The sequence below is a fragment of the Sarcophilus harrisii genome, chromosome 3, assembly GCF_902635505.1.
Source record: "Sarcophilus harrisii chromosome 3, mSarHar1.11, whole genome shotgun sequence".
NCBI lineage: Eukaryota > Metazoa > Chordata > Mammalia > Dasyuromorphia > Dasyuridae > Sarcophilus > Sarcophilus harrisii.
This window is the reverse complement of record NC_045428.1, coordinates 584,497,951-584,525,697: the sequence shown is the minus strand read 5'-3', so window position 1 is coordinate 584,525,697 and position 27,747 is coordinate 584,497,951. Positions and strand designations below refer to the sequence as shown.

At 41.1% G+C, this 27,747-nt stretch overlaps 1 protein-coding gene across 7 annotated transcripts in view; it reads left to right on the top strand.

Moving 5' to 3' along the window:
- PLCH2 (phospholipase C eta 2) overlaps positions 1-27,747 on the top strand; it is a 334,059-nt gene that overhangs the window by 150,890 nt on the left and 155,422 nt on the right. The window contains exon 1 of one of the 7 annotated variants that reach the window (XM_031962995.1): positions 23,352-23,859. The exons of the other annotated variants lie outside the window; for them this stretch is intronic. Within the exon in view, the coding sequence (XP_031818855.1) occupies positions 23,817-23,859 (43 nt within the window). The 5' untranslated portion in view covers positions 23,352-23,816. Of the gene's footprint in view, positions 1-23,351; positions 23,860-27,747 lie in introns of those variants that run through there. 7 annotated transcript variants of the gene reach the window in all.

The window sequence follows — 27,747 nt, the reverse complement described above, 5'->3', positions numbered from 1 at the left end:
CTGTGGAGAAATGTGGCCAGACACCGAGTCTCTTTCACTTTCCTGCTTTATGAAAAGAGACCTGGGAGGTTCACCAGTCACCGCCAACTGGCTCCATCCTCTGGGACCCAAGGCTCTGGCCTGGGAGAGAAAGTCTAATAGGGCTAAGCAGGGATTCCCCTGACCTGAATGTAGTCCTGCAGATAATTCCAAAGCATTGTCAGCCTGAGAAATACGGTCAGTTCAGTTCAGCAAGCACCTTTTATCTGCCTGAGTCTCAGAACTAGATGACCACCGGGAGGTGAGGACGCAATATCATCAGAAGCCCTTGCTAGGTTGGATCTCCATGGGGGAAGATCAACAACAGAAGCACAGAGTTTTTTTTTAGCTGAAAGGGATCTCAGCAGTTATCCAGTCCAACTCAGATCCAAACCCAACTAGAGACCTTCTCAATCCTGCTTGAAGACCTCCAGTGAGAAAAAAACCCACTCCCTCCAATCCATTTCACTTTTGGAAAACTCTAGTTCTGAAGTTCTGTACTTATTAGGCAGTTTTCTCTGTGCTGGTCCTCTGCAAACTTCTTTGCAACCTCAGCCCCTTACTATGTTCCTGGCACTTAGTAGGCACTTAGGAAATATTTACCGATGGATTGTTTCTGTTTCTTTCCTCTAGGCCCAAACTGAACAAGGCAAATCCATATGACAGTCTTGTAAATATTTGATGAGAGCTAGCAGGAAATCCCCAACTCTTCTCTTGACTAAACATCCCAATTTCAACCATAATTCTCCATGTGGTGTGACCTTAAAAAGCTCTCCATCATCCTGGACACTTGCCAACCATTTGTTGTTGTTGTTGTTGTTGTTGAGGCAATTGAGGTTAATTGACTTGCTCAGGCTTTCCCAGCCAGGAAGTGTTAAGTGTCTGCGATCAGATTAAATTCAGTTCCTCCTGACTTCAGGGCTGGTGCTTTACCCACTGCACCACCTAGATACCCCATTGCCAACCATTCTTGATGCCTTTCCTAAACTGTGTTGTCAAGAGCTGAAGGCAGTAATCCCCATGTAGCTTGACTGGGACTGCTCATGAATGATCCTGTTTAGTCAGGATGGGGAGCCGTAGAGGAGAAATATGGTCAGAAAGGCTGGAGTCAGATTGTGGAGACCCTTGAACATTAGAATCAGAAACTTCTAGAGCTTTCTGGGAAGTACTATTGTGAGAACACCAGTGCAAGTGCTGGGTTCTAGGTGACCCATCTAGAAGGTGATTAGGAGATAAGAAGACTGAAGACAGACCATTGCATGCTCTATTTTTGAAAATGGATTGTTTATTTTGATGAGGAGGAGACTCAAGATGGATATGAAATTGTTCAAGTATTTGAAGGGCTGTTGAATCAAAGAAAGATTAAATTTGTTCACCAGAGGCCTCCAGAGGAGAGACAGGAGAAATAAGTACGAGGTACAAAGAGTCAGGTTTAGGCTTGGCATTATATAGAATATATTTGACTAAAGTGGAATGAGTAGCTTCAAGAGGAAGTGAACTCTTCATCACCGGAGACTTTTAAATAGAGTCTGGGTGAGCACTCATGATGTAGCGGGAGCCTGCTCGGGCAAGGCTTGGCCCAGATAACTTTGAGGAAGGCCTCAAACACTTGAAGCCCAACCCCAAGTCTTCTCTTCTCCAGGATAAACAGCCTCGATTTCCTTTGAATGTCAGATCTCCTGACATCGTGATCTCGTTGTCATTTTCCCCTTGATGTGTTCCAAATTTCAAATGTGAAGTTCAGGGATTCAGTTCAATTCAACAAGCATTTGTTAAGCCTTCAAGAAGCTTAACTTCTACTTGTGGATTTAGAGATGGGAGCAAATGTGAATACTACTGGGTGGAGAGGATTGATTAGGCCTGGCTGGATTTGATCAGATGTGAGCATTGATGGGAAAGTGAGAATGAAATATGACATGAAGTTTGAAAGTCCAGGTTCCTGGAGGGATGGTGGCTCTGTCTTCAATAACAGGAATATTTGTAGTACGATGAATTGGGGAGGAAAAATAATAAATTCTTATTTATTAATGATAAATTATTATTTAATTTAAAGATGATGAGTTTGAGATACTGTTAGGATATACAAATGGAGGTGGAGAAGAAAGGAAAAGAAGGAAGAGGAGAGGAAAGAAAGAAGAGAGGAAGAGGGGAAAGGAGAGGAAGAGGAAGGAGAGATGATCATCATTTTCAAAGAGAGAGAAGTCAAGAAACCCAATAAAGTTTCTTCAATTTAACATTTAAAAGATTGCTGGTAATCATGCAAAGGCAAATTTCAAACAGTTGGTTGCAAATGATCCCATTTGATTGGAAGCTTCTTGAGGGCAGGGACTATCTTTTATATTTCTATTTGTATTCTTGATACTTAGGTGCTTAATAACTGCTTATTGATTACTGACTATATAGGATATATCCTTTTTTTTCTGAGGCAATTAGGATTAAGTGACTTTCCTAGGGTCACACATTTAGGAAGTGTTAAGTGTCTGAGACCAGATTTGAACTCAGGTTCTTCTGACTTCAGGGCTAGTGCTCTCTCCCACTGCGCCACTTAGTGCCCCTATATAGGATATATTTTGAGTCTTTTCATACCAAGCCTTTTTCATTCCCTACTCCATCCCCATTTGCTCTCCCTCTTGAAATTATTTTTGTACACACTGTATTTACAAGGGACCCTTGGAAAGAGAGCTAGTCTCTAATCCAACAAGACCTGAGAGCTCAGGGTCCTACTTCTGATGAATCATGGTTGTGTGATCTTGGGCAAATCACAGTTTCTCATAGCTTTGGTTAAATTTCTAACATTATAAGCTGAAGAAAAGATCTCCATTTGCACAGGTGGAGGAAGTTTCTTTGCCAGCTGTCAGATATAACCTTGTTGCCTCCAGATTCAATAAATCCCAGTAGTTCTCAAATATAAAATCCTATGTTTGGCTTTTAAAATTCTTTATAAACTAGTTCCCTGCTCCCTCTTTCCAATTTTTAATACCTTACATTTACACACACACACACACACACACACACACACATTGCTTTTCCTTCAACAAGACACTCTCTCTTGACTCTGGAAATTTCCTCTGATTGTCCCCCAAGTTTGGAATCTTATCCACTCTTGGTCTTCTCCTTACTTCTTATTCTCCTTCTTCTCCTTCTTCTTCCTGAGGCAATTTGGGTTAAGTGACTTGCCCAGAGTCAGACAGTGAAGTGTTAAGTGTCTGAGGCCACATTTGAACTCAGGACCTCCTGACTTCAGGACTGGTGCTCTATCCATTGCACCACCTAGCTGCCCCTGGTCTTTAAGTTTTTAAGTCCCAGTTAAAATTCTATTTTCTATAAGAAACCCTTTCCCAATCTTCTTTAATTCTAGTGCCTTATCTCTGCCAATTATTTCCAATTTATCTTGTCTATCTTGTTTGTACATAAGTATCTGCGTGTTCCCCCCTTTCCCATAAGACTTTGAACTCTTTGGGCACAGATTATTTTTTCCCTTATCCCTAGTGCTTTAGTACCGTATTTGGCACAGAGTAGGCACCTAATGTCTGGCACATAGTAGGTGCTTAATAAATGGTAGTTGAATAGAGCAGAGAGTAGGGGAGAAAGATCTGTGAAAAGACTAACTTTTGCAGTTATTCCTGAAGGGTTAAAATGAGAACCTGGAATACTACAGTCACAAATAAAGACATACAGTTCCAATTCCTTTGCAGCCAAGGCTGGGCAGCTGAGAACATTTCTTTTGTTGGTTAGAATGTGTCTCTGTCAAATAATACTGGAAATAAGTGGGTCACGGCTGGGTTTTTGTGATGCAGAGTATCCTGTTCTAATGGTATTCATGTCTGACTTTCTGTCCCTAGTCACTTGCAATGAGATGGACGAATAGTAAGTGCTTTTTAAAGGCTGATTATTGAATTTGTGACCTATTCATAATCAATCAACCAATGGGCATGGAGTAAGTGATTATGATGTGCCAGCTAAGTGACACAAGAGATAAGAGTGTGGGAGCTTGGAGTTAGAAAGACCAGCTTCAGGCACTATTTGACTGGGCTAGTCACTTCCTCTTGTTTGCCTCAGTTTCCTCGACTGTAAAATGAGCTGGAGAAGGAAATGGCAGACCGCTCCAGTATCTCTGCCTAGAAAACCCCAAATGGGATCATGAAGGATAGAACACAACTGAAATGATCTGATCAAATATTCCAGACACCGTGCCAGGAGCAGTCTCTGTTCTCAAAGAGCTTAGATTTTGTTCAATAGAAGCAGTTTAATCCAGGGAAAATGTTCTCTGGATCTAACTCTCTGCTGGTTCTGCTCCTAACTTACTGTGTGACTGTGAGCTAGACCTTTCCCCTATTTGGACTTCAGCTTCCCCATCTGTACACCAGAGCAATTGCACTAAATAATCACTGAGCTACCTTTGAGTTCTAATGCTCTGTGGAGACTTCTCACCTCCTCCTCCCATCCCCAGCCTACTTTGTCCCCAACTTATAGGAATAGGAAGTTACCCAAACATGGGAGAGGAAGGACACAAAAAGGGTGCACTGAGGCACCGAGAATGATGTGATCTTCTTCACCTTTTGTTTGTCTTTGAATCCAGCTTCATTCAGCAATGTGGACGCCAGGTGGTGAATGTGAGCAAAGTCTCAACACTCTGTGTGTGTGTGTGTGTGCGTGTGTGTGCGTGCATGTGCTCATTGTATGTGTGTATGTGATACGGTGTGTACATGCACATGTATGTATTGTGGCATGGATGCTCACACGTGTGTGATTTATGTGTATAGTGTGGGTATTGTGGTCTGTGTATGTAGCATATGTATTATGATGTGTGTGGATGCTTGCACGTATGTGTGTACCTGATGTGTGTGTGTGTGTGTGTGTGTGTACTGAGGAGGAAGGAGATATTGGGAAGAAATAGAGTGGTTCTAATACCTAGCATCTTTAAATTATTTTAAGATCTGCAGCAAACTTTACATAGTTGACCTCATTTGGCCCTCACAATTGTGGGTTGCATTGGAAATAGTGTTGGAATCACAGGGCCTGACTTACAATCCTGGCTCCTTCATTTATTACCTTGCCTCCTCGACTAATTCAAACCCAGCCTCAGACACTTACTAGTTGTGTGACCCTGGACAAATTATTGTATCCTGTTTGCCTCGATTGCCTCATCTGTAAAGATGAGGCAGTATCTTTGGCAAGAAAACTCCAAATGGGCTCATAAAGAGTCAGGCATGACTGAACAACAATGGCAACTCACTGGATGTCAGTTTCTTCCTTTGTAAAATGAGGGAGATCTCAGAAGTCCCTGACAGCTCTAAATCTGTGATCACATGAGTGTGAGGTGGATAATGCTAACATTAGTTATGTTCATTTTGTACAGGAGGAAATCAAAGTCTTATAGCTGATAAGTGGCAGATCTCATGCCTCCAAGTCCCAAAGTCTGTCCAGTACCTACTCTAAGAAGTTGGATAATCTAATTGGGGTCATGAACTGGTTTCACTTTAAGAAAACCCAACCATGCACTCACATCAAAGTAATTTAATTTCTGTGTTATTTGCTGGCAAGCATTTCCAGCAGGGCTTCTTTAAATAGTAGCTGGAGGTCTTTAGAGATCCATTTATAGATCTTTGAGTTACCTAATATTTCTCAGGAATACCCTTCTGCATAGAAGACATGATGGCTATGGATTCGAAAGACTTGGGTTCTATCGCTGGTTGTTATTATCTGCGAGACTTTGGACAGCTCCTTTCTGTTCTCTGCAACATATTTGTTATTGTTGTTCATCCTTCATTCTCAAAAAGAACCAACGGCATCACAAGGGTGATGTCATGATTCGTACTTGAATTGGATTTGAATGCAGTAGCAACCTCACTCCCTCCTCCAGGGTCATCAGAGTCCAATGGGAAGACAAATAATGGCAATTGGGTTGTGATAGATGATGAACTCGTTACTGGCCAATGGGGTCTACACTGGCTGTAAATCTATGTTCCTGTATTTATGTGGTCTTTAAGTTTCCTTTCTTCTATTTGAGGAGATGGTGTACAAATTACTGTTCTATTTGAGAGAGAGCAAGCACAGCATTAGAGAGGATATTGAATAAAGAGGGTATTGTGGGTATACCAAGTAATTAGAGATGGCTTCCAGAGGAGGTGGGTTCTGATCCCAGCCCTGAGAACATGTATTCAGCCCTCTATGTGTATGCTTTCCTGTCCAGTGAGTTTCATTGGTGGAGGCCCCTATAGAAAAAAAGACCTCTGAGCTCCATTACAGGTCTCCAGGGAAGGTATTCTCTGGGACCAATTTCTTGGCTCTGAAGACCAATCCATTTTGGTATCTGCTCAGCTGCTTGCTAAGTTTAGCTTCTTAACTGTGTACATGTACCTGCTGGAAACCACCCAGGGGCTCCTTGTGTGTGCGCATGTGCATTCACAGGTGTGTGTCTGCATTTTTTCCCACAATTCTGCTGTCGTTATGAATGCCCAGGAACCTGGGTTGGGGAGAGGAGGGAGAGGAAAGATACCATCTGGTTTTTAGGGTCAGTATAAATGTTCCAGTATGAAATGAACTATCATGGCTATTTGTGACTGTTCCTAGGACAAAGTGATTCTTTCTAAATTCAACATATACCAAGTATTTTAAAATGCTGCCCAGTTAAGTCATAGAAATATAAATATATGAGCTGATATGAACCCAGAACAGGAAAATGTCAAAGTGGGGAGCGTCTTTAGAACATGAAATATTAGAATTTGGAGGGACCTTAGAACAGAGAATATCAGAGCAGGGAGAGTTCTTAAACCAAGAATTCCTGAGCTGCAAGAGACCTTGGAGCAGGGAACAGCAAGCCTTGCAATGGAGAATGACAGATCTTAGAATAAGGAGTGTCAGAACTGGAAGGGATCTTGGTATATAGGATGTCCAAGCTGGGAGGGGCCTTAGAACAGTGAATGTCTGAGCTGGAAGGGATATTAGTTCAATTAAGGTTGAGTTCAATGATAGGAGAATCATTTAAAGATTTAAAGTTTAGTCTAGCTGAGTTGTACCACCCCATTTTAAAGAGGAAAAAACCAAGATGTAAAATGGGGAACAGAATTCCTGAGTTCAGAGAATGAGAATCGGCAGAGTTTGGATTAGGATCTACATCCCTTGACTCATAGCCAGTGCCATTTCCTCTGCTGTGTGCTGCCCCTCTATATGTTAATTCCTCTTTCCTATATAAATGATCTATCCCAGGAAGGCCCAGCAGAGAGAATTGTGGGGGAATCACCCATGAATCATTGAGCACAAGTTGGGTCAGCTATAGGATCTGGTGTCCCAGCTACAGGCTTAACTGGTGGATAGAGGGAAGCTGAACACTCCTGCCCAATAGATGGGTCCAACCTAACCCAAGGAGTCCTGCCTGCTTAGTTCACCCAGGTATTAGGGGACCTTCTCTCCCCAAATGGCCTTCCGTACACAGTCCAGAGTTCATCTTTGGGAGGTGAAAAGAGTCATCCTAGATATGGCAGCCAAGGGTAAACTGGAGACTTTCTGGGTCTTCACATTAGTTCTCTTGGGGATAAGAAACCTAAATGTGACGTCCTACTGCCTTCTACAGAGACCTCAGCCAGGGTCCTCTCTTTTCAAGAGTGTCTCAGGGAGTGTTTATGAGATTCCTTTTCTAAGAAATCAGATTAAACGCACCAATTTTGTTCACTTGTCTTTATTCTGCCTCCCTTCCCTGAAACTAATTTGGAACTAGTAAATAATCACCTTGTGCTTTTATATCCTTTTGTTTTCTATATTCTTTACTTTCTGCATCCCTTTAAGGTTTCCAAAGCACTTTTTTCAGTGTAGCTCTGCCTGTTATGTCAAAATCATAGTTAGAACTGGAACCTTAGAGAGGGCAATAGGTGGTACTATCGTGCATTGAGCCCGGGGCCCAGAGTCAGGATAACTCATCTTCATGAGTTCAAATCTTATCTCAGATCCTTAATAACTATATGAACCTGTTCAAGTCACTTTACCCTGTTTGCCTCATTTTCTCCATCTGTAAAATGAACTGGAGAAGGAAATGTAAGACCACTCCAGTGTTTTTACCCAAAATCTTCAATAGAGTCTTGAAGAATAAAGAGTCTAACTGAAAAATTAACAAAAGAGGGAGCTAGAATTCAAACTCAAATCTTTTGACTCCGAGACCATTGCTTTCTCCTCTATCACATTGCTCTCATTCCAATTCTTTGATGGTTGGCTTTGACAGATACATGCAAGAATCCTTCCTGCCCTTAGATTTGGAATATCAGTATCCTCATCTGTAAAATGCAATTGTGAAACTAGATGACCTTGAGGTCTTTCCCAGCCCTGGTTCTATGCTCCTATGAGCAAATGCTGTCTCTGGGTACTTAGTACCCAGGTCAATGGGTAGGAGTTACAGAGGCAGATTCTGTAAGGATTTCCCAAAAGTTTTGTTGTTGTTGAGTCATTTTTCAGTAATGTGTAACTCTTCATGACCCAATTTGAGGTTTTCTTGACAAAGATACTGGAGTGGTTTGTCATTTGCTCATTTTACAGATGAGGAAACTGAGGTAAATAGAGAAAAGTGATTTGATTAGAATCACACATTAGTATCTGAGATTAGATTTGAATTCAGATCTTTCTGAGTTTATGACCAAAGCTCTATCCACTGCAATCTAGCTGTCCCCTCCTAGCAATTAGAGCCATTCAAAAGTGGAATGCTTCTTCATGAGGTTGTGAGCTCCCTTCACTGGAAGTATCATAGAAAAGGCAGAGATACTGAGGAGAACATTTCTGTAATTATAAAAATGGATAATGGTTAGACTCCTTGGCTTTTCTAACTCTGAGTCTATGACTTAAGTCCTGGGCACTGTGGTCCCATGACAAAGGATTTGGGACCATATACATTAGTGCTATGTCTAATAAGATCCATCACACATTGGCTTCGGTGTATCCAAGAAGCCTCGAGTTCTGGATTCCTTGGACCCCTAATATGCTTGGGGGAGGTCTGGGGGCTCTGGAGTCTGTACTGGAGGGATGAGGGTGGAGCCATTAAAGAAGGTGCTCAGTTCCCTCTATTCCTTGGAGCCCTAGGGTCAGGCTGCTCTTGCTGCTTTGGACAGAATGGACCCCCTGACCTGTTATAATATTTACTCAATCATTTAAATCATCTCCAGGCAGCTGGCAGAAGAATGTAGGTCACTTTGATGCAGTGAGAGAGAAAAAAAATTGTCTATTTTCCAAGCTCTGGGCTGGGCTCTCATGCTGTCCTTTCCCAGGCAGAGCCAAGCACTGCTTTGATGCATTCATCCTTCCTCCTTCCTTTTCCTCTTCCTTTCTTCTTTTCTTCCTTCCTTCCTCCCTTCCTCCTTTCCCCTTTCCTTTCTTACTTCCTTCCCTTTTCCCTTCCTTTCCTCCCTTCCTTCCCTCCTTCCCTTTTCTTTTCTTTGTTCCTCCCTTCTTCCCTCCCTTCCTTCGTTCCTTCCTCCTCCTTTCTTACCTCTATTCTTCTCTTCCTCTATCCCCTTTCCTTTCCTTCTTTCCTTTGTTTCTTTTTTCCTTCCTTCCTTTTTTCTTTCCTTCTTACCTCCCTCCCTTCTTTTTCTTTCATATCTTCCTTCCTTCCCTCCCTTCCTGTGCTTTCATTCCATACTTCCTCTTCCTTTCTTACCTCCCTTCTTCTCTTCCTCCACCCCTTTTTCCTTCATTCTTTCCTTTCTTCCTTCCTCCTTTTATCCTTTTTATCATAATGCAGTGGAGAAAATGCAGTGGAGAAAAGACTTTTAGTCTTAAAACCGAGTGCGAGCTCCAACTTTACCATTTGCCATTTAAGTTTCCTCATTTGTAAAATGAACACATAACCTCTGAGATCTAGCCCTTCTTGCTCTAAATCTATGATCTTGTGAACAAATATCATCTCTATTATGGTGATGATGATAGTTAACATTTAAATAGCGCTTACCATGTACCAGACTCTGTGCTAAGCACTTTATAATCATTACCTCATTTGATCTTCATAAAGTCCTATAAAATAGGTGCTATTCTCACCCCCATTTTATAAATGAGAAAACTAAAGGAAACATGGGTTAGTGAATTATCCAGGATCACACAGCTAATAAGCATTTGAGTCCGAATTTGAACTCAGGTCTTCTTGATTCTCTCCACTGTGCCCACTCTGTGTTGTCCTTAGGGGACTGAGCTGCCTATTACAGGCTTACATGGCTATTGGGAAAAATCACTTCTTTCAACCTCAAACTGCTTAAAATAAAGATAACTCCAACTATCATTTGTCCTGGAGAAAGACAGGCTATGCTGACTATGTTCAAACCTTTGAAGAAGGGTCAGATTTACTTCACATATGAGTTGGGCCATGAAAGTTCCTTCTAACTTGGAAATTCTGAGATTCTGTGAGTCTCTTTTCCCTGATCCCAGAAGTCAGAACTAGGTCCAACAACTATAACAATATATAAATCAAATACTGGGTAATGTGTTGCCTTGAGGGTTGCAGGGAGGATTCTTGTTCAGATTCACATTGGACTAGATGCCTTCTGAGATCCTTTTCGACACTAGGAATCTCATATTCCTCATTATTTGAATGTATGTGGGTGGGTTGACAGGATCTCCCCCCCCCTTCCCCAAGGTATCCCGTCCTGCTCTACCTCAGCAAGGGCACAATCCCCTAATGGCCTCAGTAGTATTGCTCATTCAAATTTCCTCACCATGACTCATTTTGCCAATGGCTTGGTAACTTGTAATTACTTCTTGAAAGTGATTTTAAATGAAAGGAAAAAGACTAAGTTCCGGAGAGATCTCCAGACAGGAAATTATCAAGAGATGAATGGGCAAAGAATTTATTCCAGGGACATTGCATTAATTATCAGCCACCATGTTCCATCACTGATTGTGAGATGTTTAAAAAGAATAGATTTTCAGTTCCAATTGATCAGTGATGAACAGAACCAGCTACATCCAGGGAAAGAACACTGGGAAATGAGTGTGGACCACAACATAGCATTTGCACTCTTTCTGTTGTTGTCCTCTTGCATTTTTGTTTTTTCTTCCCAGGTTATTTTTACCTTCTTTCTAAATCTGATTTTTCTGTGCAACAAGATAACTGTATAAATATGTATCCATATATTGGATTTAACATATACTTTAACATATTTAACATGTATGGAACTGCCAGCCATCTGGGGGAGGGCAGGGGGAAGGAGGGGAAAAGTTGGAACAGAAGTTTTGCAAAGGTCAGTGTTGAAAAATTACCTATGCATATGTTTTGTCAATAAAAAGATATAATAAAAAACAGAAAAAAATGACTATTAGACACAGTGCTAAGGACTTTACAAGTATTTCATTTAATTCTTAGAAGTCTGGGAGATAAATAATATCTAACATTTTATAGCTCTGGAAATTGAGATTTAATGACTTGCCCAGAAATACACAGCTAATAAATTTCTGTGGATGATTTGAACTTAGATTTTTCTGAGTAAAAACCTAGAGCTCTATTTACTATATCAACTAGTTGCCTTTCATAGATTAAAAAAAGAAAGGAAGGAAGGAAGAACAAAGATAAGAAAGAAAAGTAAATGTTTCATATGTATATAAATCAAAGTACCTGTGCATATTTATGTTTAAATAAATGTATATATACATATATATATATATATATATATATTATGCATGTTATATAAGTATGGCAATTAGAAAAGGCAAAATGAAAGATTTGTGGAACCTAAATTTATTTTGTATAGTGATCAGTGATATATAGTATATATATATATATATGTATATATATATATATATACTATATATCACTGATCTATATATCAGTATATATTATATATGATATTATATATATGTAATATAGTATATATTATATAGTATCAGTGATCTTTCCACATCTATTAAGGCCTTTAAAAGCAAACTCTATACTTTGTTCATCTTTGTATGAGTGTTAATCAAAATGTATCAGACTATGATTCTTAGTAGATGTTCAATAAATATTTGTTGAATTTTTTAACTGAAAAAAATAGATTTTTATTTAGGGATTAATAGATTGGCAGAGAAAAGAAACCCCTTCTCTTTCTTCCATTTCTTCTCCTTCTCCCCTCTTCCTTTTTCTCTCTCCTTCCTTCCTTTCTCCATTTCTTCTTTCTTCTCCTTCCCCTCCTCTGTTTTCTGTCTTCTTCTCCTCTGCCATATTTTCTTTTCTTCCCTCATTTCCTTTCCTTTCCTCCATCTCTTTTCCCTTCCTCTCTTTTCTCTGCTCCTTTTCTCACCCCTCCCATTCTTTCCTCTCCACTCCTTTCTGCTTTTTTTTTCTCTTCACTCTGCTAGGATCTTTTCAGATCACCTCCCTAGTGTGGCATTTGGAGGCTATTGATATCTGCAGGGACAACCACAGAATCAATTTTCTCTTCTAGATTTTTTACTTCCTTAAGATTTGTAGAAAAAAATTAAAAATTAAAATTAAAAAAATTAAAAGAGATTTGTGTCAAATAGAAACCTGCTGCCCAAACCCTGGGCATTTGAGAAATCCCATGGCATAAATGGCTTGGGAAGACTCTCACTTCTTTGCCTTCTCATGGCCATTGTAGGAAAAAGGAGCTTCTCTGGGCTTTTATGTCTCTTATTAAATTTTAGGTTTAGGCTGGCTTTGGGATAGGCCCTACTTGAGGAAAGAAGCAGCAACCATAGTTCTACAGGACATGAGTTGCTGGGTTTATTGATACAGAGTATTTGAGGAAATTAAAGAATGAATAAGTGATTTGCCTGAAGTTAGCAGAATTTGAACACAGGACTTCAGACTCCAAAGTCAGTTTTCTCTACTATGCCAGGTTACTCAACAATCCCCCCAAAGTTTTATGCCCTTGGGGAGCAAGAAGTCTGAGCCATTGAGAAGAACCATAATCATTTTCTACTTTCCCCCTTCATTTCTACTCACCTAAATCTGTCACCCTGAGCCAAAGGTGGAGCTACAGGGTTAGACACATAATGATGCTCAATTTCCAAATCTGCAAAGAATGGTGGGACTTCATAAGTTGTAATGCTTCAGCCAGCTCTAAGTCTAGGATCCTAAACTCTTAAGACTTTCAGTGAAATTGAAAGGATTTTAGCCTGGGCAGGTGGACCTCCCATGTGTGATGTGTCTGTTTGCCAGCAGAGGGTGTCAGGACCAGAGGCAGCTAGCTAGGAAGGGAGAGAATCCAGGACCTGTGTTGGGATCCCAGCTTCATTGCAGGGATTGTCTTGGAATCCTAGAGTTTATTGATGGTATTCTCCCATATGGAGAGAAACTTAGAGGCAATGTGGGCCATCCCCTTCCTCATATATAGTGTATAGAGAACTTCTATCGTAGGCTCTTCTTAGTAGGTATTCCCTTTAATTTGATCCAGTTTCCATTGTATATAATTGTATGCATGACCATTCTACTCCTTCCACTCCACTTGCTTTCCATTCTTATCTGATTAGGAGTCAGGAAGATCTGCATTCAAATCTAGTCTCAGACACTCAACAGTTGTATGACCCTGAGCTTTAACTTCTGCCTCAATTTCCTCATCTTTAAAATGGGGATCATAGTAGCACCTACCTACCAAAGTTGTGAAGATAAAATGAGGTATTTGTAAAGCACTGCAAACCTTAAAGTAAATATAAAATTAATGTAGCAGTTTAATTTACTATACTATTAATTCAATATATAATTTTAAATTTTATTTAACATATACATATAAATATCATTTGTCATCATCATCTCTGAGAGCAGTAACCAAATCAACACTACCACTCCTGGAAAAGACTTTCTTAACTGGACCAATCACCATTCCCTATGACTTTCCTTACTTAAAATACCCCTCCTTAGCCCCTATTCACCTGTCTAGATTGTCTTCCCCTTTGAGAATATAAATTCTTTGAAGCAGGAACAGTTTTTTTTTTTTACTTATATTTGAACGACCAGTACTTTGTACTATACCTAGCATATATACTATATTTAGTATATATTTAAGTGAGAATTTTTCATTCATTCATTTTATTTGAATAGAAACTCTTCTGGTATTAAGACTCTTCACATCCTGGCTCCTCCTGATCTTTGTCCTTTTATGCATTTTGTGTATTCTTTGCTCTGGCCATACTGATATATTTATTATTCCTTACACATGATGCCCCATCTTTTGTCTCTCTTCCTCCTCACCTCTGCCTTTTAGAATCTCTGGCTTCCTTCAAACTCAGCTCAATCTGCATTCAGAGAGAGGACCATGGGGACTGAATGTGGATCACTATATAGTATTTTTATCTTTTTATTGTTGTTTACTTGCTTGTTTTTTTTTCTTTCTCATTTCTCCCCTTTTGATCTGATTTTTCTTATGCTGGAATATATTAAATACACACACACACATATATATATACATATATATATATATACACGCATATATATATATATATATATATATACACACATAATATAAATATGGAAATATGTTTAGAAGAACTGCACATGTTTCACCTATATTGGATTACTTGCTACCTAAAAGAGGAGGAAGGTGGGGAGGGAGGGAGAAATTTTCTCTCCAGATATCATGCATTCCTTCTCTTTCTCCCCAGTATGTCCCTTCTCTGTTGTCAGTTTTCAATCTTTTATAAGACCTATGACTGAGAGAGACCCAAGGACCTGCTCCTTCCCTCCAAACACAGTCTGAGTGCCAGCTTAACTCCTAGCATATGCAATCAGGTTCAAGGCTCATTTTAATGCTAGGTTTTAGAAGGAGGAATGTTGAAAATTATCTTTGCATGTGTTTTGAAAAATAAAAACTATTATTATTTTTTGAAAAAGAAAAAGATAAAAAACATTCAGTTCAACTGCAACTTTCTGCAAGATTCCAATTGTTCCTACCACCAATGTTTTCTCTTACTCTCTATACCATATACGTACATTTTCTCTCTGATTAGACTGTCAGTTCTTAAAGGACAGAGACTTTTGCTTTTGCAGTGGTTGGTGCAGCATCTGGTCCTTAGTGCCACAGCCATACTCTTCCCATCTAGAACAGCAATGCCGATCCCCACAACTAGAAACCAAACCCACCCCCCACCCCAAGGAGTGAATCCATTCAGCTTTCAAATGCTGCCCTAGGACTGAGCTGATTTGATTGGTGAATGAGTGAATATAAATTCACCCAAACCACTTGAAGCTTTACTTCCCATCTAGCTTTCCACCAGGAAGCTCAGACCAACTGGGATATCTGCCATCTGCCTTGCCACCTCACTATTCTCCACCATCCCCTCACTCCACTTTCCACCTTTTGCTCTGTGCTTGTTAATCAAAGCACTATCATTGCCTCTAGAAAAGGTTATGCAATTTCCCACTTACCAGCAGTAAGACTCCCCAGACCCAAACTCCTTTCTCTGGCTACCCCTCTCTAGATAGATTGTCTCTCTACGTTAGAATATCCTTGAGGGGCTTTATTGCTTTAGCATTTGTATTATTGGCACTTAGCACAGCGCCTAAAACACAGTAGGCACTTCATAAATGACCATTCACTTGCTGTGTCTAGGGCAGAGCTCGCTTAATATACAGGAAATGTCCTTTCCACTAAACACTAGAGGAAGCAGGAGGAGGCAGTGGGACTCGCCTCTACCTTTGCTCTCACTCTACCCCCAACCCAATATCCTATCCATGGGAAGATAATGAAAGGCAGTTTTTAGCACCTGCTCCCAATCAGGGTCCCGAGTGGGAGCCTGTCCACATTCAGGCACTGGCCAGTGCCTTGCAAGGACCTTGACTGGTAGTAAATGAATATGGCCGGTCCTACGTGCTGGGCATTGTGTCAGCAGCCTAAGGGAGGGGGGAGGCTGAGGAAGGTTAGGAACCTAGATTCCATATAAAAGGAGACCTGGTCAAGGGTATTAGCCTTTGCCTTCGTTTGAAATAGATGTTGAATTGATTTTTCTCTGTGCCTATTACTCTGCCCCCTCTGTTCCCACTTCATCCTTCCATTTAAGCTCTCGAGCGTAGACACTATTAAAAATTTGTTCCTGTATATCCGAAGCCTAGCACAGTGTATGAACTCTAGGTTCTCAGTGGCTTGATGTGGCTTAAATTCCCAAGGAAAATGGCCAAATTAGAGAATGGTTGTAAGAGGGCTTAATGTTTAATTCCTCAGGGCCTCAGTTTCCCCATCTCTAAAAAGGGAGGGTTGGATTAGATGATCTCCAAAGTTTAGTCAGCTTTGATGTGAAGTTAGACCATTTCTTGGAGTTCCATTTTCTGTGCTTGAGAATGGCTGAACAGGACCTAGCTGGTTTCTTTCCAGCACTGTCTAATATCTTCCTAACCGTAGCCTCAGGAGGTCGTGTTCATTTCCAGAGCCACCTGCACCCCTGTTTACAAGGCTCCCTCTCGGAGCCCTTGAGCCTGGTTGCATATGCCAGGAGCTAGCTGGCACTCAGATTTAGTTTAGAGGGAGGAATAGGTCCTTGGTTCTTTCACAACCATAGTCAGGCTTTACAGAAGAGGGAAAAGTGACAATAGAGAAGGGGAATATTGGGGAGAAAAAGAAGGAAAGCAGGATGCACGGGAGATAGAGAAAAAAGCAGAGAGTTCATATCTGGCTTTGGGAGGAATGTGGAATGAGCCATCAAAATCTCCCAAACTTTGGGGTTTTCAGATATCATAGTGTCGGGGCAGCTAGGTGGCACAGTGGATAGAGCACCAGCCCTGAAGTCAGGAGGATCTGAGTTCAAATTTAGTCTTAGACACTTAATATTTCCTATCTGTGTGACCCTAGGCAAGTCACTTAACCTTAACTGCCTAAGCAAAAAAAAAAAAAAAGGGGGGGCAGATTTCATAATGTTGTTTGAAGGATCATCAGATTCAGGTCTGAAAAGAAATTTAGGGATCGCCTGTGCCATCCCTTTCCCCTTCCATTTTAGTTATGAGACAACTGAAGCCTAAAGGAGCCTAAGAAAGCAGGAACAGAGCCAGGATGCCATCCTAACTCCAGGATGCACCACATTGCCTCCTTAATGGAAAAACACAGCAATTAGCACAGTATCTGACACATAGTTAAGAAATACTACTCATAAATGCTTGTGGACCTGATTTGAATTAGAGGGCCCCAGTCCCAGCAGTAATAAAGGAAGATCAGAGGATTTCCCAATCAGAGAGTTGGGAACTAAAAGGAAACTTAGTTGTCCAAGGGGATTCTTACTCAGGTTTGGGTTGAACCAGATGTCCTCTGAGGATCTCCCCAATTTGGAGACTCTGTGCTTCTGCAGAAATAAGTCCTGGTTGCCTTGTGGGACAGCCCCCTGAGCTCTACTACATCCACCTGTTCATCCACCTGCTCACCATCATCCCCTGCTCTCCACACATCAGTTAATTTTGTTTGTTCCATAGGCAGCCCATGTCAACAATGGACAGCTCCCCGTCTTGGACAGCTGCCCTTCTTGATTTTCTTTTGTTGCTTAAACATAAACATAACCCACATCAGGTTCGCAGGGGTGACTCCAGGAATGGCAGGGAGCTCTCCACACTGAACTCCCTCTTAGAATCAGACTCCCTTCAAAGCACTACTCATTTGACAGCTCCTACAAGGGACCTGTCCTACTCCTCCCAGATATCACTGCTCTTTCCCTCTTGCCCTGACTTTGCATCACTTTGTAATCTTTGGTATCCTTTTTATTTACTGACTCCTGTCTGTATTGTATCCAGTTATTAGACTGGAAATCCCTTGAAGGTAAGGATTGTTGGTTTTGTCTTTGTAGCCTCAGCTCTTAGCCCACAGTGATACGCTTAGTAAATGTTTGTTGACTGGAATTGAGTTTTCATAGGATTGGAGATAGAGGGTTCAAAAGGACCTCATGGCATCTAGTCCAACACTCCCATTTTACAGATGAGGAAACAGGATGGGTTTACTTAAATATAACTTGTCAGGTCACAAAAATACCAAAGGACAGAGGCCAGATTAGTACCCAGGGCCCTTTCGACTCAATCACCTTGACTTTCAGATGTGAATGATTCCCTCTGGGGCTCCCTCCCTTTCAGAGGGGACAGAAATGAAACTCCTCAGGAGCTCAGCAGGACCATGACAGTCTGTTTTCCAGGTCTGTTTGGTAAACTGCCCTCGCCTGCCAAGCCAAATGATGATTAATTGATGGTGTGCTCTTTTCAAAGACAAGATGCTGCTTAAATGCTCAGAAAGAACATTTGTGGGATCAGAATTTCAAGTCAAATAATATGAAACTATGCAGGCAGCACTGAATCCTCTTGGCTTAATCACAGGCCACGAAATAAAAGAAAGAGCTTTGTCTGCTCCATTCAGTGGACAGGATACCTGGGGGAGGTGGGGGTGGGGAGGGGCTGGCTTGACTGGGGTGATCTGATGGTTTATTTATTACATTCCAGAGGTAGCTATTTAATCTGGCCTTCTTGCAGAAGGAGAGGCAAAATTTCTTATCACCATACTAACCTTAACCTAAAAAGCCCACTCTGGAAGCAGATCTCTTTTATCCTTGAGATTTTTTCTTTCCCTGTTCTTAAAGTTCTATATAAATGTGAGTTACTGTCATGTGTTATTCTTCTTTCTCTTTTCCCCTTTCCTCCCTCCCTTCCCTTCTCTTCTCTTCTCTTCTCTTCTCTTCTCTTCTCTTCTCTTCTCTTCTCTTCTCTTCTCTTCTCTTCTCTTCTCTTCTCTTCTCTCTCTCTCTCTCTCTCTCTCCCTCTCTCTCTCCCTCTCTCTATTTCCTTTTCTACCTCGCCTTCTTTGTCTCCTCCTTTTCCCACTTCTCTTGCCTTCTCTTCTTATTTGTCTTTCTCTCTTAAATCTCTCCCCTATACATTTACCAAGTTCAGGTCTGATCCCATGATTCCTTAAAAATCTATAGTGGCTTTTTACTGCTTTGAGGATCAACTATGAATTCCTCTGTTTATCATTTAAAGCTCTTTACAACCCGGCTCCAACCTGCTTTTGAAGACATTATTCAGTTATGAGCCTATGTTGCCATGATTATATAACTGATAAAGTGCTTCAAGTCTATAGTCCTATTAGCTTATAAGTTCTTATAGGTGTAGAATAAAATGCATAGAATCACATAGGAAACCACAGATTAGTGAAAATAAAAATGTGATTTTTCCCTATCCAATTCATCCTGAATTCTTTATTCTCTCCTCTTTTTCACTCATTTCCTCTTTATCTCTATCTCTTCCTCTTTCCCTTCCCATATCTCATTTTTCCTTCATTTCCTTTTTTTCTTCTATCTCCTGCCTTTCTTCATAATCCAAGTGGCCCTTTGCAGAGCAAGAGTAGGAATTGCCAACCAATTAGACGAGGGAATGTGAGAGAGAAGTCATGGAATATAATTTATGTTCATATAGCTTTCTAATGTTTATGAATCTCTTATAACAGGCTCTGATCTCTTGTAATGAGTCTGATGAGGTCCATAGGCTGTTCTCCTGTGTCCCTGTCCTTGGGCAACTGACCAGTTTCTTCCATGTTCTGGCTGGAGTTTGGAAACACACTATAGTTCCCCATACTTACTCTCATACTTCTGCTCAATAATTTTGGGTTGAGGATGTTGACACTGAATTTCATCCCACTGATCTAAGGTCCCTTTGAAAAATCCATGATATCCTTTTGCAGTCTTCTTTTTAAGGCCACTTGGGACTGCGTATCTAGATTTTAAATTCTGATTTTTTTGCTGCTATAGTAACTTCTCATTTATGTGCTGCTATTCAATGCTATAAAGTCCTTTTGCACTTCTAGTTCATATGAAATTCACATTGGCTCTGTGAGATGAGCAGAGCACAAAACATACATAGAGAGTAGAAGTGATTTATTTAAAATTATACCCTTAAGTTAGTATAGAACAAAAGTTAGTATAGTATATAAGTTCATATAGAGAACTTGAGCCTGTGGCTCCACGGTTCTTTCTTCTGTATCAGACAGCATTTCTGGCATTGTATTGTATTGTATTATTATTTAATTGTCTTTGGGTTTTCTTCTTTTTTCTTTTTTTAAAATTGTTTTCCTTTTGATATTCTTTTTTATTTTGATAATAGCATTTTGTTTTCAAAATACATGCAAAAATAGTTTTCAACATTCACCCTTGCCAAAATCTTGTGTTTTTCTCCCTTTCTTCCCCCTTCCTCCTCCCCTAGACAGAAAGTAACCCAGCATAGATTAAACATATGCAGTTCTTCTAAACATATTTCCACATTTATCATGCTGCACAAGAAAAATCAAATCAAAAAGAAAAAAAAACAACAAAAAAGTGAAAATACTATATATCAATCCACATTCAGTTCCCATAATCCTCTCTCTGGATGCAGATGGCTTTTTCCTTCACAAGTTTATTGTAATTGGCCTGAATCACCTTATTGATGAAAAGAGCTAAATCCATCACAGTTTGTCATCACATAATCTGGTTGTTGCTATATACAATGTTCTTTTGATTCTTCTCACTTCACTTAGCATCAGTTCATGTAACTTTGTCCAGGCTTTTCTGAAGTCAGCCTGTTGATCGTTTCTTATAGAACAATAATATTCTATTACATTCATATACCATAACTTATTCCACTCAGTTTCCAGTTCCTTGCCACTACAAAAATGGCTGCTACAAACATTTTTACACATGTGGGTCCTTTTCCCTTTTTTATGATCTCTTTAGGATACAGGCCCAGTAGAGAGACTGATGGATTAAAGGATAAGTACAGTCTGATAGCCCTTTGGGCATAATTCCATATTGTTCTCCAGAAGTTGGATTAGTTCACAACTCCATCCACAATGTTTAATGTCCCAGTTTCCCCACATCCCCTTCAACATTTATCATTATCTTTTCCTGTTACCTTGGTCAATCTGAGAGGCATGCAGTGGTATCTCAGAATTGTCTTAATATTTTTTTTCCCTTAATAAGACTCTTGCTTCGTTAGAAAAAGAGCATGCTTTCTACTTTTCCTGCATTGCTCACAGAACAGCACAAGTCTGGGCACTAGTAGATACTTAATAAAGATCTTTAGGAGGAGTAGATAACTTGGGGAGTGAATAAATTAATTAATGAGTGAATGAATAAATTAATAGATTAAATAATAATAATAATAATGATAACTCATATTTATAAAGCATTTTAGGGCAGAGGTTCTTACCCTTTTGTTGTGTTCTGGATCCCCATGACAGTCGGGTAATACTCAGAATATTTCCTAGAATTAAAAATAAAAAAAACTGGGATATTCTTCTGCCCTGAGAACTTTGCTCAGAATACTCAGAATAATGTTCTTATAGGTGTAGAATAAAATGCATAGGATCACATAGGAAACCACAGATTAGTGAAAACAAAAATGTGATTTTTCCCTAGCCAGTTCACCCTGAAATCTATCCATGGACCCAAAGTGTTTGTGGATCTCAGGTTAGGAAGCCTTACTTTAAATAGTGTAAGATACTTACATTTTGATGTGTCAAAGATCAAGTCTCAGAGTTAATGAATGAAGAAATGGAAGCATTAAAGACAGAGAGCATGAGTGAGTGAATCAGTGAGTTTGTAAGTGAAGGAATGAATAAATGAATGGATTATTAAGGAAGGATTAGTGAGCACACAAGTAATCATATGGATGAATGGATGAATTAGTGAAATTAATGATTGACTAATGGATTATTAAGTACGTAAGTAAGCCCCATGAATGAATGCATGAGTGAGTGAATGAATGAATGCAAAATGAATGAAAAAATGATTAATGTTGAGTTAATGAATGGTTAATGAGTGAATGATTGATGAATGCACAAGTAAGTCCATGAATGAATGACCAAGCGAGTCAGAAAGTGAAAAATGAATAAATGAAAGATTTTTTTTTTATCAGGGACAAAGACGTCTCTTTTAAGGGAGTCTGACAGCTGGGACCCTGGGTCTAAAAGGGAGGAGCAGCAGCATTGGAGTTTCAGCACATCAGGATTCAATGGCACTTCAGAAGCCATACACAACTTCATACATAGAACAGAATTCCCCCCTCCAACATCCCCAACAAGTGGTCATCCAGCCTGTACTTGGAGATCTCCAACGAGGGGGAGGTACTAAATCTTTGGGGTAGCAGTGATCTGAACCTGCTATAGACTGCAGGTTCTATATTCAGACAGGGCTGGCTATCAGAGAGGTCCAGAAGAACAGGATAGGTTATTTTTTCACATCTCTGAAGTTTGATTGTGCTTGGGCTTAATGGGCAGAAGTCACTATGCTGATGTTATCATTATATATTTTTCAAGCTGCCTTCTCCCATCCTCTCCTGTAGCAGACACTAAATGGGAGCACTAGGGAAAATGACATCTTTCAAAACATCACTCTGAGAACAGAAATCTCTTTTGTGGCTCTAGAAAATGTTATTTCCCTCTGATGCTGGCTGCATTAAGTTAAATGAAAACAAGCCCCTGAGATGAATTTGAAATTACAGACTCAAGCCAGGGAGGGAATTAACTCTGGAGATAGAGCAGGAGATGGTGACACGTATGTCACTCTTCTTGAAGCCCTTTTCCGTTTCTGCTGGCAACCTGGAAATCCCATCTTCCTTCCCCTGGAGAGAATTGAGAAGGCTTTAACCCATATAAATGAAGGTTCTCAGTTGCTTCATCTGTGAAATGAAGGGACTGGAAATTAAGGGACCCCTCCCAGTTTTTTTATTTTTAATTCTAGGAAAGTTCCCATCATGATTTGGGAGCTTACTCTATAATGTCTAGCTTTGTTTTCATTTAAATAAACATTTTCATTGAGTACCTGCTGGGTATCAGGCACTATATGTATGAGGCAAAATGATGATATAAAAGCAAAAGGGAAACTATCCCTGTCCTAACAAACTTGCATGCTATTGGGAATTAATTGTCAATTCCTAGCACATAGTAGGACCTTTACCACGAGTTTGTTGGATCAAATTATAGCTTAGTCACCAAGGCTTATTAATATTTTATTATTATTATTACTCCAAGGCCTACTTTGTGCCCATGAGTAGTAAGTAGGAAGGGGACATGATGGATGGAAAAGACATGGTCCCTGCCATTAGAAAGGCAGAACACATGGTGAGGAAATAGCTTTTCATTTTTCCTGAGAATGTCTAAGGTTTCTCTGAATTTTTACTTAACAATGGAAGAAGGGGCCAAAGCTCTGTCCTCCTGGCAGCTCTGGAGGGGGTAGTGGTGAAAGATGCTTCCCATTTTACAGATGAGGAAATGAAGACTCAGAGGAGGTAATATGACTTGCCCAAAGTCATACTGCTAGGAAGTATCAGAGCTGGGATTCAAATAGTAGCAGATGGCAGCAGCTGCGGGCTCCTGAGCAGAACTAGAATGGAGGAGGTGTTAAAGTGCTTTTTTCTTTAAATGAATTGCCTTCCCTCCGGCAAGGAGGGGAATTGTTGGCAGCTGCCTCCTGAATGGAGCGTGTCCCAGTGGGCCACTGACAGCCAGTTACCTGCTTGTTATTGTTTATCTCCTCACCCTGCCTCTTCCAGGTGGCCAGAGAGGGACGGAGGGGAGGAGGGAGACTGGAAGGAGGAGCGGGGAGCAAGGAGTTAATAGCAGGACGACTTGTGGCTCCGGCTCGGAACTCGGCCCGGTGCCTCGCTGGGTGAGGAGCAGGGCTGCTGAGAGCTGGCTGCCCCCCGGGCCCCTGCTTTACCTGGAAGCAACATGAGTAGGTGGCCACAGCCCCGGAGACCCGGGCTCCAGCTCTGCGGGAAAGAGGGGGGAGCCTCTATCCCAGGGAACTTCCTCCCAGGGCTGTGAGAATGAAGCCGGTGCCCCGGCTCCGGGGATGGCGAGCTGAATGATCGCGGGCTCCCCGGTGCCTCACTGCAGCTCGGGATGGAGGGGCCGGAGACCCAGGATGGGCTCAGTCCTGACCAAGGTAAGAAGGAAGGGGCTGCTGGATGTCAGGCGCTGGCAGCCCATGCTGGGCAAGAGGCCAGTAACGACACGTCCTCCTCTCTCTTCTTCATTCCCATGCTGAGCTCCTCAGCGAGAAGAGGACAAACAGACGGGGCACGGACTCGGCAAAGGCACCCAGAGCCACAGCTAGTTTGGGCCAGTTGGTATGTGGTGGTATATGGGATGTGAGAGCATGGGCAAGGTTCTCAGGGCAGGCAGGAGCAGGAGGGAATGGACCTGAAGAATATCAGAGTCACCCTCATTCTCTTGTCCAAATCGCCAGCCAGTTGCAGGGGCTGGCTGCCTTCTGGAGATGGGGCTTAGCCCCCCAATTTAGGCAGGAAACAGCAAGTGAAAGATTTGGGGGTGATAACATTGGTCTGTCTCAGGTCTTAATAAAGTAAAGGGCTGTGAACTATCTGAGACAACAAGTCTCTCTCTCTCTCTCTCTCTCTGTCTCTCTTTCCATGTGTGTTTTTCTCTCTTTCTCTCTCAATGTCTGTCTCTGTCTCTGCCTCTCTGTGTGTGTATCTCTCTCTCAATGTCTCTGTCTCTGTGTCTCTCTGTGTGTTTTTTCTCTTTCTCAATGTCTCTCTGTCTCTCTATGTCTCTGTCTCTCTCTCTTTGCCTCTCTCTGTCTCTGTCTCTCTCTGTGTGTCTCTCTGTCTCTGTCTCTCTCTGTGTGTCTCTTTTTCTCTCTTTCAATGTCTCTGTCTCTATGTCTCTCTGTGTGTGTCTCTGTCTCTGTGTGTGTTTTTCTCTCTTTCACTCTCAATGTCTCTCTCTGTCTCTTGTCTTTCTCTGTGTGTGTCTCTCTCTCAATGTCTCTGTCTCTGTGTCTGTCTGAGTGTGTGTGTCTCTCTGTGTGTGTATGTGTGTTTTTCTCTCTTTCTCTCTGTCTCTGTCTCTTTCTCTCTCTCCCCCACACACACACTCTATATGTGTGTGTCCTTCCCTCTCTCCCAAGTTAGTCTCCCCAGGGATGCTGGGTAAGTGTGTCTCCTGCCCTAAAAAGGGACAGAGCAGAACAATCTTTTACCTTCAGTGGGGGAAAAGATTCCAGACATGGCATGGCAGTCTTCCTCCTTTGCTCCCTCTATTACTATCCATATTACGGCTATTTTACACTTTGTACCTCTTCTGGGCTAAAAAACACTCTTGCTCACTTTTCCCTGTAGTCAGCAAAGCTGATAAAGCATTGGGGTCTAGGCAGATTAGAGGCTTAATGTTCCCTTCTGCTAGTCCTGCCTCAGTTACACTGCTCATCCTTGGGAAAAAGTTACCAGAGTCCATGATTTGACTTCTCAAGTCTTCTCCCTCACTCACTTGAGCTGTTTTCTACTAATGGACCTTTCCTTGCTTTCCGAACTGGTGGTAGACTGAGGGGGCAGAGGTTTGCGAGAGAAAGGAGGCTGAGAAAATGCTCCAGGTCTCTCGGATCATGTGGTATGTTGGAAAGAGAACTAGAAAGCCTGGATAGGCACACTGGCTCTGGAACTTCTTAGTTTTGGGGTTCGGCTAAATGATTTCACGTCTCTGAATCTCAGCCTCCTTATCTGTAAAATGAGGATGATGAAGGAAATTTGTAATTTCTTATACAGTTGCTTTAAGGCAACTGGGTGGTGCAGTGGTTAAAGTGCCAGGTCTGGAGTGAGGAAGACTTGTCTTCATGAGTTCAAAACCAACCTTCCTGTATATTAAGCAAGCTTTCCCCTAGACACAGCAAGTGAATAGTCATTTATTAAGTGCCTACTATGTTCTAAGTACTGTGCTAAATGCCAGTAATATTTACTAGCTGTGTGATCCTGGGCAAGTCATTTAACCCCAATGGCTTCAGTTTCCTCACCTATAAAATAAGCTGGAGAAGGAAATGGCAAAGCACTCCAAAATCTTGCCAAGAAAATCTCACAGAGGTTGACATGACAGAAAAGAACTGAATTTGTCAGCACCTAACACTACAGAAATGTTAACCACTAATATTATTATGCAATCTGGATTTCCTTGAGGGTCTATTATTTTTTAATTAAGTTTTATTGATGCCTTTTGTTTGTTTGTTTGTTTTGCTAAGGCAATTGGGGTTAAGTGACTTGCCCAGAGTCACACAGCTAGGAAGTGTTAAGTGTCTGAGACCAGATTTGAACTCAGGTCCTCCTGACTTCAGGGCTGGTGCTCTATCCACCTAGCTGCCCCTTATTGGTGCCTTTTGTTTTAAAATCACACTGGCATTTCTGGTTATACCTCTTCTCCCAGAATTGAATCCTGTTTTGTAAATAGGAAAATAGTTCAGTAAAACCAATTGGTCCTGTGATGGCATCTAAAAACATGTGCTCCATTCTACCTTTGTCATTATCTGAATAGCTACCCAGAGGAGCAAGGTCTGTTTTATGTTCTCCAGGAGCCCTCTTAGTTGATTAGGTGTTGGTCAGATTGCATTCCCCTTAGCGCTTTTTCTATTTACATTCTTGCAGTCATTCTGTATATTATTCTTCTGGTTTTGCTTTTCATTCCATATCAATTCCTATAAACCTGTCAATTTCTATGAATTCTGGGACTTATGTCATTTATGATAGACCTCCGCTTTCTCTACCTCTCAGGGCCAATGAGAAACTTTCTGGCTTGTAAGGGGTTACAAAGGTTATATTCTTCTTAGAGACCTGGGTGCCTTATCCCTTATACAGTGATTGAGTCTCCTTTGGGTTCTGTAGGTCAAAATTAAATGATTATGTCCAGATAATTTACAATGGATCCAAAGAAGTCTTGGCTACCAGACTCAAGGAGAAATTCAAGTTTTCCCTGAATAAGTGGAGAAATGTGCCATTTATCTTTTCTCCTTATTCCCCTTTATCTGTCTGCTTTTTAGATGCTAGGTTTGATTATCAGAGAATCTGAGAAATAGAGAGGTGACAAAAATGAGGCATCCTGAATTTCCCTTCCTTCATCCTTCCCTTCCTTCCTCCTATCCTTCCTTCCTTCTCTCTTTTCTTTCTTTCTTTCTTTCTCTTTCCCCCCTCTCTCCTTTTCCTGCCTTTTCTCCCTTTCTCCCTTTCTTCATTCCTTCCTCCTTCCTTCTCTTTCTCCCTCCCTCTATTTTTCTCTCCATTCTTCCCTTCCTCATCCTATTTTCCCCTCACTCCTTTCCCTGCTTCCTTCCTTCCTTCTTTCCCTCCCTCCCTTCCTTCCCTCCCTCCCTCCCTTCCTTTCTTCCTTTCTTCCCTCCTTTCTTTCCTTCCTTCCTTCCCTCCTTCCTTCCTTCCTTCCTTCTTTTCTTCCTTCCTTTCTTCCTTCCTTTCTTCTTTTCTCCATAAATATCTTGACCTTTTATGATGTACTGGTCCTGTTCCAAGATACAAAGATGAATAAGATTCAGTCCTTGGCCATATGGAGTATACACTCTAGTGGATGAGATAATACAAGTAATTGCAAAGGAAACAGAAGTGAACACTTAAGAACAGGAACAAGTGTTCTGTCAATGTCAGAAATTTCTTTACACATTGCTCTGTAGACTCAGATGATTTGAGATGTCTGATATAAAGTAGAATCGTAGAATCAAAAGAGCCTAGAGCAGAGGACCTGGGTTCAAATTTTCCTTGTGATACTTACTTCCTCTATGAAATGGGCAAGTTGATTTAATCTGTCTGGGCCTCTATTTTTTACATCTGTAAAATGAAGGGTTTACGTGTTGTCTTTGATTCCACGATCCCGGGTGTAGACTGGTCAGCACCACAGACAGCACTACTCCTTTCCTGAAGCTGAGCAAATACTTAAAATCAAAGGTTAGGAGTATTGTGAGTGTTGGTAAATACTCAAAGAAGTGAGTGTTGTGAGAGATGGTAATATTTCCTAAATCTAATCCTTTCATTATAAAAGT